At 41.0% G+C, this 18470-nt stretch overlaps 1 protein-coding gene across 1 annotated transcript; it reads right to left on the bottom strand.

The window, feature by feature from the left end:
* Positions 1 to 866: 866 nt before the first annotated feature.
* Positions 867 to 17853, bottom strand: txndc11 (thioredoxin domain containing 11). The gene is made up of 12 exons (XM_036530518.1): positions 17559 to 17853; positions 15168 to 15384; positions 14482 to 14579; positions 13887 to 14016; positions 12947 to 13040; positions 11588 to 11700; positions 10333 to 10533; positions 7139 to 7787; positions 6671 to 6813; positions 4929 to 5041; positions 4056 to 4136; positions 867 to 1463 (listed from the first exon to the last, which is right to left on the bottom strand). The coding sequence occupies exons 1-12, from the start codon at positions 17681 to 17683 to the stop codon at positions 962 to 964; spliced, it is 2466 nt and encodes an 821-aa protein (XP_036386411.1). The 5' UTR covers positions 17684 to 17853; the 3' UTR covers positions 867 to 961.
* Positions 17854 to 18470: the final 617 nt, after the last annotated feature.

Below are 18470 nucleotides of genomic sequence, written 5' to 3'. Positions count from 1 at the left end.
GATTCAACTGTCTGTGTACTGGTCATGTGGTATTTCTCCATGTACTGGGAATAAATAATAAACTGGATGTTTGTTTTCCTATTGTAAACTGACTTGAAGGCTTTTTAAGATTATACTCCTTATCAGGGATAACAAGTAGGTCAGTTAACTAAGGTCCTTATTCCAAGCACAGGCTGCCCTATGCAGCTCAGAACAGAGTTCAAGCCTGGGCTGTGCCATTAACTGACAATGACTGGCAGTACACAACAGCAGAAGACAACTGGGTTAATTCTGAGGTAGGTGGGTTGTGTTAGCCAAGGTTCCCTCATTGCATCACTCAATAACAACCTCTAAGGACTTGTCAGGTGCCTGTGAGTTGCTTTAACTATGCGCATATCCACTTCTCAGCATTTGTCATGCAGTAGTTCTGTGGAACCTGTGGAAGAAAGAGCTGTTGGCTGCATGTGAGTGTGTCAGAGAATTCTGTGTCATCTTACAGTACTTCTGCACATGTGGAGGATGTTGTGGTGAGACAGGTTAAAACATGTAGGGCTGGCTATTCCAAAGTCAGGGTGAAAAAAAATTAAAAATGACTAGAACAATGTCAGATAGGCTGTAAAGACCGGTTCCATTAATTAAAAATCATTAGGAACACATCTCATACCATTGCAAATTCATTAACAAGTGACTCAAGAGTAGATTAAATTAAACACAGTTTAATCAGTAAAAATCTGTGCAATATTCCATTTGTAAACAATGCAGCATTTTGTTCTTCTTCATACCTGAATTCTCACATAAGAATAGACGCTTAGTGATTTCTTATGATTCTTGTAAAAATAGACTGTTAATTTAACAAAAAAACATTCAAAAGCTTCTCAGAAGAAGAACAAAACAAAAACACAACAAAATTCTTGCTAAATGTACATCTTGGGTGTCAAAGGCCCATTTTGAAAAAAGTCAGTGTATCCAGTGTTGGATGGCCTCAGGAGTGGCCGTGACTCTTCAGGTCTTCTGTAGTGCCTTCCCCCGTGAACTCCTGCCCTGCGCTGGGCTCCGGATGGGCCTTCTCCTTGACGGAGGCCAGCAGGACTTTGAGCAGGGTGTTCTCTGCAAGGAGATTCTCTGAGGCATCGGCCAGGGCCTGCAGCTTGCTGACCGTGTCCAGCAGCTGCTGGTGCTTCTCCTGGTAGAGCAGCTCTAGCCGCCGGCCCTGTTGCTGCAGCTCTGCGTTGCGGGACTCCAGCGTCTGCGTGTGGAGGGACAGCCTGCGCTTCTCCTGCCACAGCTGGGAGAGCTGCTGGGACAGCTGCTCCCGGGCATGCTGCAGCGCCCGCACCTCCACCTGCATCCGCCGCAGCTCCTCCTCCAGCAGCCCCGCCCGCGTCCCGTCCCGTCGCAGGATGCTGGAGTGCTGCAGGATGAAGCGCACCAGGTTGGGCAGGGTGATGGGAAGGTCTTCCGGGAACTTCACACTCAAGTGCTTCCTATAAAAAAGAGCAGTTTGGTTTCAGGCAAATGTGTAATAATCCTTTGGAGACATAAGATCCAGGTGGCCTCAAGTGGGGACATGGGTGAAAATGTAACATTCTGGCTTATGAATGGATTACCCTGATTTTAGAGTAATCTAGAGACAAATCAGATGATCCATCTTTCAAAGAATGCTTCAAAAGTGTCTCTTGTACCATAATATAGACCACAGACAGAAAAGCCAACAAAAACACAACTTCTTACTGAAGGGATTAGGGCTGCCCCCTGAAAGTTGACGAGTCAAATCATCTGTCGGAGACCCCTCAGTCGACTGAGGTTCTTCAAGTCGAGCACTGTTTTTTGTCAGTCAGTGTGCATTACAATAACAGCATAAAACAGATAGAAGCTTACAAAAATGCACAGGGATAACATTTCAATGAGGAACTATAAAAAAAGGAATCATAAATATATTTTTATATTCTAGCAGGGCTAGCTGGCGCGCTTGCTAAAAAAAAATCCACGTGACAGCATACGATGGTGGTTAACTGATGAGAAAAGCTGAAACCTGAGGTGGAGTGGTTGGTAAACTAGGCTAGCTATAACCACGTCTCAGAAAAAGTCTAAAGTATGGCGACATTTCGAACTTTTGAAAGACAACCCTAACAAAGTTAAATGCAAACTCTGTATGCAAAAATTTGCGGATGATTCAACAACATCGAACATGGCAAACCACTTGAAACAGGTAAGTTGCATAGCTAGGTGAGCATTCTGCAGTTATCTGGGCAGATTTACTATACATATAATAAAGGCAATACGCCTAAGTCTATTTACAAGATTAATTTAAACGCTCAAAAATATGTTGCCATGACTACGTGCCAATGGATTTTCTGATTGCCAGATAGTCATATATGAAAAAAAGGAACGAACAGTCGAATCTTCGTATTGAACAGCCAAATCCGATTCGACTGACAAAATTCTGAGCCGGGTACAGCCCTAGAAAGGATAAAACTGAAAAACCGGTGCCCTTGTAAAAAGAAACATGAAAGGCAAGCAAATTGGCAGAATGCTGGTTTTCCATGCACTTCCATCAAATTATTAACATTACAAAACAGCCTTTTAGTCAGAGGCAAGTGTGGCTGCATCACCTTTCTGCAATCCTAAATATGTACATACAGGCTGCAGATAGTTAAAAAAAATTATGCCCTAAATAACAGAAAAATAAGAACCACCAAGGGCTTATTGTCCTCTTACAAACATCTGAATGTGATAATTTTGACCTTTTTAACCGCTCTTCACCCTGGCATAAGTGTACCATTGACCTCTGTCATTTCAAAACACATGGCAGGGACAACTCTCGCTCCTCCATTAGGCTGCCCAGAGGTCAGCTTCCAGTGCTCTGCCGTTCCCCAAGATCCAGACACATATGCACTCATTCAAGCACAGCACATCTGACATTCACCAGCTTCTTTTTGCCCTTATTCTGTAATCCAAAGCTCAGAGCGGTCAAAGTGTGTGTTGTTCTGTGTATGCAGAGTAATCCACTTCAAAGGAACTGAGTCAGATTTTGAAATGTTATAAAGTTCTGGAGTTCATTTCCTTACTTCTCCCCCTCACATCACACCCCCACACACCATATGCATCTGTTTCTTAGCAACACAGAAAAAAACACCTATATTAAGCAGGAATTGTGAGCATTATTATTTTTAGTTAGCACTGCAGATACCATTGTCATCACCACAACATTGCTTAGAATTACCCTCACATGTCAAAGTTTTATACCTGAGAAATTCTTTTTTTTATCATTTTAGGCAGCCTCTCTAGTCAGAGAACAAACGTTTCAGCTTGACATTCATGGGCTCACAAAAATAAGAGTCTTCCAACAGGAGGTTCTTCCTGGTTTGAAAGGAGCCCTAATTCTATCACTGGCTAGCAAGACTTTCATTTTAGCCGAATTATACTTGACTACAAGGCATGGGATCACTCTGGTGATTCTAGATTAGGAAAAAGAAATTCAGCCTCTGTCCCAAGCAGCACAAAGAGAGGTTTACAAGGATGTATGATGATGAAAACAAATTCATATTAATACAGCACACATTTTTTGAACAACAATCATGCATATGAAACATACAGTTGAACTTCAGAGAATCTGATTGTATATTTGCCCATTTAGAAGCTAATCTAATTTTACTGCTGGAACGAATGCCATCTTGTTCAAAGAAGCTGGTTTGGAGTCACAGGATGCACTGGCCTAGGATCATGCTGTCCCTGACAGACACATCGCAGGTTAGTCACAGTAATTAACTACACGGTCAGACGTCACAGGGCACTGACATTGATGCTGCCATGGCAACAACCTTCCCATAACATCTAAAGAGGAACAGGATGAGAAATACACGGTAAACTCTGCTAGGCCCTTGACTTATGTGGTCACACATTGGGCCATGCATGTTGTCACATATTGAGCTCATGGAGAGAATGACATCAAAATACCCCTGACATTAAAGTTCATAGATGGATCAGAGCCCTAATGAGAGCTTGAAACAGACAGTGGACACTCATCACTGAGGAGAACTTCACTGTAACCATGTAGTAAATCCGCAATGCCTTACCTCTCCCTAGGAAAGAAAAGAAGAGCAGGGAAGTGGTCCACCATGAATTCCCATGGAAGGTCATTTCGGGCAGTATTAACCCTGAAACAGCCCAGAGTGTTACAAAAAAAAAATGAAACCACTTTATCACTTTAAGATCGCATCCAAAAATGAACCTCACCAGAATGCACTAGAGCTGAAAATAAGTCGCAGGACAGGTCATGTTTATTTATTTGTTTGTTTGTTTCTAATTAACATTTAACAATGCCACCAGGAATCTAATTAAAATCTGGACAAACAAGATGGGTAATGAATGTATGATATTGTCTGGCTATTCAGCTTACTGTAGGCGCAATGATTAGGGGGCTACACCGAGAGCTAGTTGGCAAAGTTCACCCCTCAATCAACAAAAGACACTACCTATGACAGAGTCCCCATCACTGCACTGGGGCAATAGATTTACTTGGCTAAAAGAAAGGAATGCTCCCTATTAGCACATCAACACCATTTCTAGGAGCAAGCTGATTTTCCCAGGTTTCCCATCAAAGTAGAAGTGACTCCTGCTTCACACATTGCATTCCTGGCAAACCCATTGTAAACCAGACCATCTGGAGCTTAATCTCACTTTACCACACATGTAATGTTACAAGCAGGAGTTGCATTTCTGAACACAGACTAGAACTTTTTTTTTTTGATAAAAAGGCTCATAAGATATTAGGTCAAACATTCATACAAAATGAATACAGATTAAACACACTTACACATGCAGTTGACACCAATATCTGTTGCTTGTACAAGTTCTACCTGCACCCCTTAATTCTTGAATATATTGCTTAAAAAGCAGAATGTATTTATGAATAACCAATCAATTCCTAACCCTTTAGCACCTCTTACCTGGCGACAGTGAACTTGCTATTCCCTTGGAAGAGCCGAGCAAGCTGGATGATGATGTGGTTGAGGACTGTGCAAAACCCACACCACTGTGTGTAGTAGAACAGCAGGACATCCTGAGGGACACAGGGGTGCACACATTTTGTTGCTTGAAATACTTACGACCACTAACATCATTACAAAACACTGTAACATTACACTACGACATTAATGCATGCCTGGGTTGTACTATTTCTGAAGGCTCTGCAATCAAATACACAGAGCAACAAAAAGGTATCAGAACTTTGTGTTCCTGAGTTTTTCCTATTTTCCTATTAATTAACATAATTGGGTATACCTGATATCAGGGACTCCAAATTCAATCAGAAGGCTCCGACAAAGTAGAAAACCAAAAGATTATCCCTGATTCTCAATAATCTGTCTACTCAGAACATCAAAACAGTTTGAGGCAGAGAGATAACCCAATGAAAACAGCTCCAGACAAATATTGCTGACAAATGCACAAGACTGCTAAGGGGAGACGACTAGTCCTGAGGGAAACATTGTATGCGTCCCATAACAAGGTCACCTGAAGGCAGAGCATCTTAAATTCTATGATATGACGCTGCAGTGCAGAGAAATTAATAACTCTCTCCCAGATGCCCTGGAGGGAGTATACAGCATGCGCTGAGATACTGCTGGTCAGTTCTGCTAAGCCCACAACAACCTACCACTCATAAATGAATCTTTTCTGTGGCACCGACAAAGGGGCATCATTTACACCTAATCTATCCCTCTAAATTACTGAACGGAAAAAGGCCTTTAGCATCTGTTTCTCTGATCATAAATCATACATATGTAAATCATACATACCTTCAAGTATGTAAAATTAAGACTGCTTAGTGGATAGTGGACCACGGGAAAGCCCATGAGCACAAATATAGGCTCCACAGGTCAATGGAAACTTACATGGACAAATGTGATGGTTTTCCAAAAAAACAAACGTGAGACTCTTTAAAAAGAGCCTTAAACACATTTATAGGTATGACATCTATATCAACAGAGAATAACAATCACATTGTGTGATTTCTACTGGTTTATTGGTTATGAGTGACTACATATTGACCTTGTGTATTTTCATGAAATTTTCATTATGTATTCTGTATTTTCATTTAGGAATGTATTTCAGTATGGATCCATAACAGGCTTCACCAGTAAAAACCTGTGATTTTAAGGAACCCAAGGTAGCCTCAAACTTCGGCAGAGTGTTTGTCAGTATGCATATCTCCCAAATTTCCTAAAATGGAGGGCAAAAGGAGCTGTGACAGTATTGCTATGTCTTCCTGTTTTAGTAGACATTGCTACGTCTTCCTGTTTAGCAGCACTTTCTTAAAGATGCCAAAAAAGACATTTCACTGTCCTCTCTATTAGCAACAGCCTTTCGTGCTTACACCTTTTGCAATCACAACGAAGTCATTCACAATACGTCAGAGGATGTGTAATGTCATAATCTCCTCATGTTACAAAACCTGCTCCATGTGAGCATGGATTTGCATGCACATTTGCAATGTGATAAAAGTTGACTGTAATGAGCTTGTGACAATATGTGAAAAAATGTAGCAATATGCCATGCAGAATTTTGCAACTGCATTCTACAAATTGCGTTTTAAGATGCTTTTTGGGTGCACTTAGAGAAAGTGCAGGGATTACATGATATACCAAGCCCGTGAAAGACCTGAACGGGAAACATGCAGGACGCTGACTACCTTCTCAGGGTCCATGACTGTGCTGAGGAAGGAGGCTGTCGTCACTTCTTTGATTAAGGAGTCCGGGGACTTTGGCACAGAGTCACCAACCAGATGCCTCTTCAGTGGACTGTATGGAACGCTGTAGTTCCAGATGAAGTGCTCTGAAAATGCATATGAAGGGAGAGGAACAAGCTTGTTGTTAACTAAACCTCTCATGTATCACTAAATGGCCTCATACACCAAAAGCATGATCCTGACTCAACAAGTATCTAGCTGTTAATTTAGCAGTGAGGTAGAATCACATTACACTGTGACACAAATGACCCATAACACTTCATGTAAGTCAAATGACTACTGCATTACCAACTAGTTTTAAATACTTGAATAATACCAGACTCTTTATAACATTATGGGCTAATAGGCAACTCCACTGTGAAATCCACTGTGAAGCTCTGAAATGAAACAAAGCTCAATCACAGTACCCACCTAATCTATCTTTTAGACCTTCTCTATGGTCCAGGACATAGTGGACTTCATCCGGGAGATTCACTATAGTGGCGAACAGTTCATGGTGGGCGCTGCCTTGTGCTCCCAGCCTCGCCGCAAATGTCCAATGCAGGTGCGAGTCCAGAAGGTAGAACCTCAAGGTCTTATTAGTCCTGCACTTTAGCCCCGTGATGTTGGCAACCTGGGGGCCGGGGGCCTGAGGGAAGGCCTCCAGAGGGGGTGCAGGGGAGGGGAAGCTGGGCCTGAGGGTCTTGCAGCAGGCGCTGAAGTGGCTGAAAGGGCTGTAGGTGTTGACGACGTTGCTGCAGGCCGTGCTGTGGGCCAGCAGCTGGGTGAAGGTGTGCTGTTTGAGGTAGAAGGAGTCCAGAGCGGCCTCCATCTCCAGGAAGGTGCAGCGCGGAGACTGGACGGCACTGGGCCGCACACCCGCAGACTGGTTGAGGCACAGCTCGCACACGTTGTGCGTGCGGGAGGAGTAGTCCAAGCGGGGCAGGACCACTGTGTTGCAGCAGGGGGTGCTGGCAAGGGGCAGCCTTCTGCTCGGCTGCCAGGTGCCATCCCAGTAAGTAGGCCGCTCCCACCACCGGGTCTCATTGCAGCTGTGGTACTGCAGAGCGATGTCTGCTATCTGAGAACCACAGACAACGCAATCACCAAAATGAGAAAAAGTTGTTTTTATATTTAAGAATATAAACATGTATATAATTGTACCTATCTTGCCATTGTTAATCAACAAAGTGCTTGTGAAAGAGATTATCACGTTTGTAACATACAAAATTGGAAAAACTTGCAAATCACAACACATAATATGGCACTCAGTGGAGTGCAATGGCACAAAAATAATGGAAAAAACTTCAATTCTGAATACATTGTCTCTTCTATCTAGAAGTACCTATAGCACCAATATGAAACACCACATACAATAATGTGAGAAAAAAGTTGTACGGTTTAGCTAGATGCCTGGATATCAGTACACATGGCAGGAAAAGACAATTTTCACAGATGAAAAAGGCTGCCTGCTTCAAAGAAATGTTGCCAAGAGATTGGTCATTCCACAACCTGCACTATCTAAAGTTCTATGAAACACTAAGAACAGGCACCACTGCACCAATTATGATGAAGACATAAGCATTAGCATGTGTAAAGCAATGATTTCATGTTTTAATTTAGATAAGGGCATTGACTAGGTGGCATTATAGCTTGAGTTGCACCAGCAATGTGCACGGTGAACGTGAGTCTTGGAACTTTGATTTGATAAATGGTTATATAAAAATATTCTATGTTTCAAGAACATATTTCAAGAACAAGTATATCTAAATTAAATAAAGAGAAAACTGTTCCTTAAAGCAGAAACATTTGTCTGTTTTCTCCCCTCATTTGGAACTCTGCTTTACAAATCAACTACTTTTCCTGGACAGATGTGATTCTTCAAAGCTGAGTGCACTGTAATAAATAACAAAATACATGTTTTGATAACATTGAACAAGGAAAAACCAAGTCTTCAATGGTTTCAGACCTAGCACACTTCACCCAGAGGGAGGCCAGGCAGGCTCAGACTGATGACATTGCTATCTGTGTGACTGCTGTCACCAACTCACGAGACATGAGTCATACTACAGACAGCACAGACAAAGGACAGAGGGCGAGCATGGGTGATCTCTGATATTCCTGCCCTTTTCCATTGAATTGGGCCACTCCGGAGACTGCATGACATGTGGTGCTCTTGGCAACATGCCCTCTGTATTCTAATTGCGAAAGTATGTTTCGCTTTAAGAGGCTCCTTTATTACTTTGGACCTTAACCTGATATCTGATGTCTAATGAGGCCTCTGATGGGTTAGGTTTTAAGTCTTTTGAGCTGCTGAGCTGGATTTGTCTTTGGGTCTGAGAGCACACTGCTGAAGACTGCAGTGCCATCTGCAGACACCACAGGAAGTGCACAGTGGCACCAGAGGAAGTGAGTGTGATTAACATCTTCCGTCCTTCACAGGCACAGCCACCCACACGGCGTCCCAGGAGAGAGGGGGGCTGGTATTTTTAGACCAGCAGGTTGTTCCACACAGTATTACCAGGTGGTTTCCACGCTTTGCTAAAAGTGGGCTTTCAAAATGTCGTGGCATCAGGAGTTACGGTGGGGCGAGACTGGTTTCTGCTCTCATTATATTCAGAAAATTTCTTTCTTTAAATTTCTCATTGTATTTATCTAAGAAAACATTTTAAAATATGCAAAATTATCAGAGCTGTTCACAAATTTGTGATTCAGGTATTAGAAAAGCAGCAACTGTAGCGTATACGTGTAATAAAAACTCATCAACTCTGCTGAGATGTGTACAACAAAGACATTCACAAACTCACCTTTTAAGAGATTAAAAAAGAATCATACAAAAAATAAAGTAATTTGATATCAATGAAGTATTGACTGATGACAGAAAATAAAACGATGATAATACTATGGATAGCGTGAAGGAAACCACAGTTAAATGTGGTATGACCAAGCTAAATTCTTTTAGAAGAAATAAAAATGTGGCAACAGCAGGCACATAATGGTCACTTAAACTGTGCCTTCCACACCGATGGGCAATTTTCTTATGGTAAGTGGTAACGTTCATTCAGGACATTCAACTTGATTCGTGAAGTGGTCTGACATGATACCCTGTGGCAGGGCTTCCACACCAATGTGCAATTTTCACTGGGCTTAGAGAACAAATAAAATTGCAGTTCTTCTTAATCAATGGGGTTTTCCACAGCTCTGTTTAAAATCTGTAGATATTCAAGGAACAACCCAGACTCAGCCCAAAATTACTTGTATGAATGCATGATGTTAAAACTGTGGCTATCATGAGCATACGCTCACAGGCAAACTTTGGTTTAGGGAGTTTGGAAGTGTTACATCAGAAGAACTGCAGCCCTACAGATTTCTATGTGAGTAAACCTTTAGCAGCAGAGTGCTATATATTGTGAATAATGTACTTCCTGAGTCTGAAAGACCCCAGCTCTGGCTGTGTGACATGGCATGAGAGGGAAGAGGAGGATGGGACCCTGGCTGTTTTAGATTAGACAACATTTCTTTATTATCTGTTGTGCATGGAAATTTGCTTTGCATTATACTTGTTTCTCCACTTAGGTTTAGTAGTTTGCACAGTAAAACCTTGTGAGAATGATAAGCCAACTGACCTGCTTGAGGAGGGGCTGACTGGGAGACAAGGGGTCAAAAGGCAGGAAGAGGAGCAGTGCAGGGCCCTTGGTCAGCTCGTGCTCCAGCAGCTGACTCTTGGCCCCATGGGGCTGCAGCCAGTGCATCACGCTCTCCCGGTGCTCATATGCCCAGCTGCAGATGTTCTCTGATGTGAAGTTCCTCTCCGCCCGCGGGAAAATCTGTATGGAATCAGGGAAACAATTCAACCTGCAACCAATACATGGGAGTTCCCATTTAGAGACAGTGCTAGAACTCAGCATAAACTGATTTATTTCAGGCAAAGAATTAACCTCAAAGAAGGCAGATGGTGATTTGGGTCAAATTTGAACTGTTTCAGGAAGGTCACACACTGTTTGTCTCTCAATGCAGCCCACATATTTATGCAGGCAATGATCTTCTCAAAGTTACTGTGCTGTTTTACACCATGAACCTCATCATTTCATTTTACAATACAGTCATCAAAATAATGGATAAAAAAACCAACAAGATGGTATCATTTGTGATTTACTTAATTATAATTATTTATATAGCTTTTCCCCATTCTTATTTCTTTTTAATTGTGTACACAACAAATGCCTCACAATATCACTACAATCTTAGCTACAGCTGTTGGAAATTAGCTTTAGCTAAAGGCACTTCATATGCATCTCTTACATATGTTTAATAGTGTACCAACATTGTATTGTATTGTCCCCTACAAACAAACAAATAAATGAAAAACTATTCAAAATATATACTGAATATTCAATATAAGTCATAACAACATGTTGACAAAATTACAAATATCTCCACTGCTTGTTGGCCAGATTGGATAGTGTTTGCCACAGTTGTGTTTCATCCCTTATTCATTGTCGATATCTCTGACTCACATTTACCTTTATTATTTATCGTATAATTTATTCTGGTCACTTCCAGTGCCAGCTTCATGTTCACATTCAATTTAGACAATAGTAAAATAAACTGACAAAGTAAGAACTGATAAGGAATTGGAAACTCAATTTCGAATGCGGCGATAAATTCAAAATTGACCTAAACAGTTTCTGCTGTTATAAGATTCACTGTTTAAAACAACATCCGTTGAAGCACCATTTCCCAGCTTGCACTTATAGCAGCTCACAGTTTTAAGCCATTACACTGCAAAAGATACATTCCATCTTAAGTCAGAGCCTGCCCTGCCAACCAAAAATAAAAAAAACACACAGACCAGCAGCAGACTGTGACCTGCACACTCACCAGAGACGTGTTGAAGCGTCGGTGCATGTAGATCGTCTCATCTTCAAACACTGATATTGCCTCTGCCACCTGCTTACTCGTTATCACTGCGAATCGCATGCTTCCTCGGTAATCTGCAAACAACACACAATTTCATACATAAAAGTTCCCCTCAAAACACAGTTCAATAACAGCTTCTGTACCTTCTGGCATTGTAAAGAATCAGTTTTTTGCTTCAAGAAGAGATAGGGGTAAGAAGAAAAAGCTATGCCAGCTTCTTTTCTAAGCTATAATAATAGAATACATACACCAACAATTTTAGGCTTAGGAATTTGATACACAACATGCAATTTGCATCATCATCTGAACATGTGTTATTATACATCAGCAACACACACCATGATTCCCTTTTGACCCAAGAAGGAAGGTAGTTATAAAAACATTTATAAGGCTAGTGGGGAAATTACATTTTCCTATGCAGTGCATTGGCATTTATTCAGTGCTTCCTTCTCTTCTGAAATCCATTTACAAAATTAACAAATTAACTGCAAGAGCTCTGGAACACTTTGGCCATAATAAGATCAATACTTCATATCTAAAACAAAACTCATTTGAGATGCCAGCCAGGAAAGCAAATTGATTTGAGATTTTGCTTTCATAAGGCTTATTTCATGCCTGGAAGATGGCATTTCACTACAGTATAAGATGGTTGTACAATGCATTTCCCTTCAATTCAACAACCCATTCACCAACTTCCTGCCCCAGCAAAAATAGCTTTCTTTCAACCTCAGTGCTATATTCAGTCTTACAAATATCCTTTACTGATTTAACTTTTACCACAGAGCTTTGTTTACAAATGAGACTGAGTTTCTTTCATCATTTTTGTCATTTTGAGTCAGAGCTGAGCTCTCTTTTTCCTTCTGTCTGAACAGGACCAATATTAAAGTAGGCAGGAAATGTCAGTGGAGTAGTCCTCCCACCATTACCTCTATCTATAGAAAGTGCAGAGAGTTCTTAAAATATCCCTGGACTCCTGCTGATTTTCTTTACCCAGGAAAAGTCTGAGAACATCAGTCTCGCACTGGCTATACCTCACTTTCGTGCTGCGTGTGATTAAGAAGCACAATTCCATTTCTCAGAGGGTTAGACTCAGCAATAAAGCTAAATATATTTGTCTTTGGATCACATTGAGGAAGAAAATTCATCTGGAAGAAAAGACATTGTGCACGTCTACTGTGCATGACAAATCAGCCTTCATAGTCCTTCATTGTTTATGGGCATTTCTGTTCCATTCCAGGGAGGGGTCCTGATTATTTTTTAGCGCTCAGTGGATGGAAAACATTCTCTTTAGTCAACCCCAAAGACCCTGACTTGGCTTACCCCTCTTCAGGGCCTGGAGAGCTGAAGAGAGGAATATCAGATATCCAGGAGGTTGTGGTGAAGCATTGAATTCAAAATAGCCCACTACTCCTGGCTGAAGAGAGGGAGAGAGAGAGAGAGAGAGAGAGAGAGTGAGGGAGAGCGGACATCAAGCTGGACACAGATATTCACTCTGGGGCTGATGTGTGCGGTCATCTGTTACATGTGGGAGAGGATGAGGGTTGTGGATTGCGGTAGGATCTATAAGTGGTTAATTCATTGTTATTAGTCAGCAACTGCACTTTAGAAAGCATTCAGAGTGGAAATGTCATGTAGTAAGGTATTCTGTGTGATGAAATGCATTGCTACATCTATGTATCATATGCATACAGATCTACAGGTCAAGGCTGATGAGGGACCAGGTGATGTGAACAGTAATAATAAACAGAACCAGAATGGTAGTAAAACCATTCTCCTTTCATTACTTAGCATCAGCAGGCCATTCACAGCTGGGGAAGGGAGTCAAAGGGAATCAAACCCCTTTAGAGTACAACACTGCATATCTCAAGTCTGGCACATCTCACATCTACCACCCAGACAGCACATCATCATCACAAGTTACTCTGACTACTTGACAATGGGGCAGGCACTCTTGGCAGCAAAGATATTATGCAAACAAAGCAATACATCTTCAAGGGCACCAGCAATATTCTCTGAAAATGCATAAACCCAGGGAAAAGGTTTGGTTGGACTTACACAGTATTTATAAAATGTACCCGGTGCATGCTTGGCAGGTCAAATGAAACGCTTTTGCCTGACTTTCATTTCACAGTGCTCTACCAAACCAATATGAAGTTTCCACTAGATACATATATTAAATGATACAATATAAAAGAACAAATAACAGAAAATGCTGTGATATAGTGGTTTATATTGAGAAAACACCAAAACTTCTATGTACCTCATGATATGAAAGGAAGTCTTGTAGTGTGGCTCGAGATGGAAGGTAAGTAAGTGGGGTGATGACCCTTTGGATAAACCTCTCCAGGTATGCTGCCGTGAGGGGCCCCTTGTAATCAATTGGACCAAATCTGCAAGGGGAAAACAATGTGATGTAGCATTTTCCTATAAAGGGAAATCATGTCCTTTTGCAGCCTATAAAGGTCAGCCTTATAAATAAGAAAGGCAAAAAGATATTCAAGTCCTGCTACCAAAACCATAGCTAGGTCAAATTATGCCACACCACTCTAAATAAGAAACACATACTTACATACATCAGTTAATTTACAAGGTGATGCAAGTACAATCAGGGGAAGTTATAGGTGGTAAAACAGAGATAGTTTCTGTTGTGCTTTTTCAGAAACATGATTCTTGTAGCTTAACACTGAAAGCTAGAAATACAATCTTGACAGAGCAACATCCCCCTCTACTGGCCAACAATTTCCCAAGCATTAGAGAAATGTTTAAGTATCACCTGCAATACACTGTATAATAGGCATTATATGTGAGCATATATGAAAGATCAAATTATTACTTCATCTATGTCTCTATTTTACCTTCTGTAGAACAGGTGTATAACTGGGTACTGATAGAAGTTCTGCTGTTTCCTGCATTTTCCATGGTGCCACCAGCAGTTGATTGCAATGAACTGCACCTACAGCACACATGGTGAAGAATCATGGTTTTATTATTTGTTATTAAGTTTATTTTAAGTTATACTGACCCAGAACTGACTGTATCACACCTACAGCTTTCACAGCATGAAATATGCATACTGGCACACTAATACAAACAAAATATGAATTTGTTTCAGAACCTTTCTTGATATATCTTGCTCAGAAATAGTACAAATTTTTGAAACTCCAGGTGTGGACAAATTAGCAAACAGTGAGTTAATACACACACAGCAGTAAAAAATGTACAGGGGAAAAACTAATATATTTTTCATACACATATACTATGATATGAGTATTTACTCTGAAGTTGTTATTTTTATGATAGCTGATAAAAATTAATTGAAGTTAAATAATTATTCTGATACAATCACACACACACACACACACACACACACACACACAAAATGTAACTTTCAAAAATGCCAACTCACTGCCTACAATCCTACATTCATATTAAGTACAATTTTGAAACACCAATCCCTCCCATCTCCACTCCTCTCTTTGCTAACCTCATCTGACCTCAGGGCCCCTGTGCTACTGCACTACATAGCCCAACTCCACTGTACCTCTCTGGACAACCTCCTGGCAACGTGTTGCACCTCCTCTCTTGCAGTGATGGAGTGGGCACACCATGGAGCATAGAAGAAGATGAGGGAGACCTCGGCCATGCTGCGCAGTCTGTCCACCTGCTCCAGCTGCCCCAGGAAGAGGTCCACCACTGGTGCATCACTGGAGAAGAAGCGGACGGGAGGCCGCGCTGGGGCAACCACATTCTTCGCACGGCTGCAGAAGAAACACACTGATGTTATGCTTCAAGAGGACCACCACAACAGCTTAGAGCCAGAGCCTCAAAGATGAAAATGGAATGAAACAGTATATTAAGTAGGGATGGGCATGGATAATCAAATATGCAGTTAACCGTACATCATTATTCAAATACTGAAAATACCTTTTGAGAACTGGACGAAAGGAATGACATTTCACACACCGCACAGTTCACACCCAACCCTCGGGCTATTGCTTCCTTGTATCAGTTGCAAAGGACCAAATCACTGCACCCACATTCAACTGTTGCCTAATTTAGAATGTGGGGTTATTATCATTGGTTAAAAAACTAAATAAATAAATAAACACTGTAACATTAACACAGACCAGACAGTTGTCCAACGACAGGAATGTCGATAACTTACTGGTTATCTGGCTGACTACTTCATTGTAAACTGCAGCAATATTTTACAAAATGTCTTGACTACGGTGATTTCCTTATGTATAGACAAGACCCACAGCTAGCTATAATAAATGTTTTTTTTTTTTTAATTATTTTTTTATGAGGCATGTTTTAAGTGTTAGCCAAACACAAAAGGTTTTTGCATACAGAGTTGTACTCCATATATTACCCTACTGTAATCAGCTCATTGCGTGTAATTGCCACAACTAGCGAACGAAGTTGTAACAGCGATGAAATATACAATTTATACAACATTTAATATTATTATGGATGATTATAATATAATAAGATATGTAATATAATCTATTATACTAATATAACAATTATTGCTCCAATTTTGTAAAGAAGAATCCGTTAGTCTATTTTCATTACCTTTCCAGTCCATCGCTCACGTTGAGCACAAGCACTCTGGGGTTTTTGGGAGCCATGCATTACGTAAACCTGATTGACAAGTTTAACGTGACGTAGCCTATTGTCTCCTCCAGATGGCGTACGTTGATGATTGTTGTGTAAGGCATGTGTTGTGTTGCTGTCAGGCATGGATGTAGCCTACTCAAGCAATTAGACATGACTACACTGTTTTCCCACTTAGGCTTGTTACCTACCGTTAAACAGCACACACCCTGTTTAAAAAATATTTGATTACTGTTTTCTCGCTAATGATTTGTTAACTATTCGATTTCTTTATAATACATATTCAAACATCTAGTCGTTAGAATTACCTAGTTTTGTGATCAAGTATTATTTTATTGAGGCAATAGTACAAAGGATAACAAAATAATTATGTTATCTCCCGCCAACGCCAAGAGAAGGCTATCTTGCTATCCTTACCTGCCTTAATGGTTCAGTAAAGAGCTTACACTGAATCCCTAGCTGGCTAAATACTGACTATGTCTGTCTGAAATCTGATTATGCCTGCCTTGAAGAACTCAAGAGTACATCCTTTCTACATTGGCCACTAAAATGTCTGGTTTAAAAAGAAAACGTCTCAATTTCGTTGTCTATCCTGCAGTAGATGTCAATTTTTAGCGCCAATTCTGAATTATTTACTCCCCACATGTCCTCAAACTCAGACAAAACATAAACGCAGTATTTGGTGCAAACAGTGTATAATGTGAAAATGACACGTCAGTCACCTGTCAGAAACCTCCTTCTGCAACCGTTACAACTTTGGAAAGGTTCAATTTCGGACGCAGCGACTATCGATTTATATTCAGCCAGACTTTTATATTAAATTACGAACGCTGACAAGCCAGAAACAACGTAGCTTAGCTAGCTATAGACTGACCTGTGGCTAATACAACTAGCTAGCTGAGCTAATTGAAACTGAGCTCCAATTTGAAATGTCTTGTAGCTACCTCGCAGCAGAGCACAACTAGCTATCTTTCTACATTAGGAAGCTAATCAGCTAACGTTGCATAGCTTGTAAGCTAATAAAAATTGCTCGTTTACTTGTTCTCTAGCTATTATAGCTTAAAAGTACATAGCTATTACTGTAATGTTAACGTACAGCTAGCTAACCAGCAGAATGGTTGGCTTAGTGGCTAGGACAGCATGCCTGGATTGTCAGGTAGCTAACGGTTAGCTAGCTAGCTTGTCTAAACTGACTCGGCTGATTCACCTACCTAGAAAACAACATAACTGGCCAGCTGAATTGTTTGTGTGTATGCTGATTTTAACGTGACATTATACATAAGAAATATTAGTGTCCAGACAGTCATAGGGTTACCTGCAGGTTAATTTGACTGCGAGGATAAGGAGGCAACTCAGCACTATGGCTCCACACAGAAGATCGGGTCTCCGGGCCATCTGATTCACCACCTGCCGGAGAGACACCCGCAACCGGCGCAGCATTACAGATGCTATCCTGTCCCTCCCATTTATACACTCAGGTTTACACAGCAAACATACGCTAGCCAAGGTGGGTGGGATAGAGCCTTGTCATAAATGGGAGAGTTCTGACACTGACCCACTTGATGTGCTCTTTGAAATACACACTATGCAACCCTCCTTCGCCACGTACTCTCAACACTTCCGCTTTGAGCGCCAGGCGAAACACGGAGAGGGACTGTCGCTAAGTGTACGCAAGCAAGAAACAAAGTAACCTAAGTTACCTACCCATAGAGTAACACCGGTGGTAAAGTACGAATGTTGGCTGTAAATCGTGCAATGCGGTCATTCAGTGCTCACGATTACAGTCATAACTAGCATTTTATCTGTTAGATTCAGCTATACAGGTTGTCTAAACTGAACGCCACTTAAGTAAGCGAGTGAGTAGTTAAAAAGCAATTTTAGCTATAACGTTACTTAGGGAAAACACACTTCATAGATGTGTGGAAGATTTCCTGTTCACAAACAGAATATGATGGGAAATTGTATTTGGAGGTCAGGAAAGTCAAATCCTTTCAACATCTATGGTTGACATCCTCCGACAGTAAAAATCAGTTATTTGGAGACTGTCTCTGAAAATAATACCGTAATAAGGGGATAAAGGGTAAATTCGACAGGCAAAAAGGTGGAAGCATTATTATCATATTATTTATATTTGAATATAAATTTGAAGCTGACTAGCAAACATGCAAACATACAAGACAATGGAGCAGTAAACCTACCTGGGTTGTGGAAGGAAGAACTGCTGAGA

The sequence above is a fragment of the Megalops cyprinoides genome, chromosome 1 (assembly GCF_013368585.1).
Source record: "Megalops cyprinoides isolate fMegCyp1 chromosome 1, fMegCyp1.pri, whole genome shotgun sequence".
NCBI lineage: Eukaryota > Metazoa > Chordata > Actinopteri > Elopiformes > Megalopidae > Megalops > Megalops cyprinoides.
Note: the sequence above shows the minus strand (reverse complement) of the source record. Positions and strands in the feature narration are given on the sequence as shown.